Below are 630 nucleotides of genomic sequence, written 5' to 3'. Positions count from 1 at the left end.
ACGAGAACGCTTGGAACGCCTCCCGGGATAAAGTACAGGATGAATACAGTGATGAAGATCCATTTCTGATGTAGGAGGAGCATTCACCGGGGTGAGAAGGCGTATCGTGGAATGATCAGTCGAGTCACGCTCAGAGCTAGTAGTAACCTCAGCAGATGTAGTACCGTCCTCTAGATGTTCTGGGACAGGCGAGACGGAGTCTTGAATAGTCGTCGGAATAGTAACCAACATAGGTTCCAGAGGAGGAGCAGCCGATGCATTATGTAAATCGGATGCAGTAGAGGGAGGATCCATTGGCGCTGAATCAGAGCCAGAAGGCGAAGGAGGTTCCAAACAAGGTACTGGTTCCTTGGGAATAATAGAGGTCGTAAGCAGGTGGGAGTCTGTAATTGGACCGTAGGTAGGAGGAACCATGATTGGGACATGAGAAGACTGAGGCTTAAAATCTAAGGATGTATCTTGTTTGAATGGGAAACAAGTATCATCAAAACGCACTTGATCAGTCTCTTTCAATTTCAAAGTATGAGGATCAATGAGCTGGAACGCTTTTCGGCGTTTACTATATCCAACAAAGATTAGTGGCGAGATAACAGAGGAAAACTTTGATGGACGCTCATGAGAATCAATAAG

The 630-nt window shown here is 46.0% G+C and overlaps 1 protein-coding gene across 1 annotated transcript; it reads right to left on the bottom strand.

The window, feature by feature from the left end:
• Positions 1–414, bottom strand: KL928_005434 (uncharacterized protein; the record flags this gene model as incomplete). The annotated part of the gene is made up of 1 exon (XM_043206240.1): positions 1–414. A coding segment is annotated over one exon (414 nt), but the record flags the coding sequence as incomplete, so codon positions are not given.
• Positions 415–630: the final 216 nt, after the last annotated feature.

This window comes from Ogataea angusta, assembly GCF_019207475.1.
Source record: "Ogataea angusta isolate 61-244 chromosome Unknown 61-244_NODE_134_length_630_cov_240.672694, whole genome shotgun sequence".
NCBI lineage: Eukaryota > Fungi > Ascomycota > Pichiomycetes > Pichiales > Pichiaceae > Ogataea > Ogataea angusta.
Note: the sequence above shows the minus strand (reverse complement) of the source record. Positions and strands in the feature narration are given on the sequence as shown.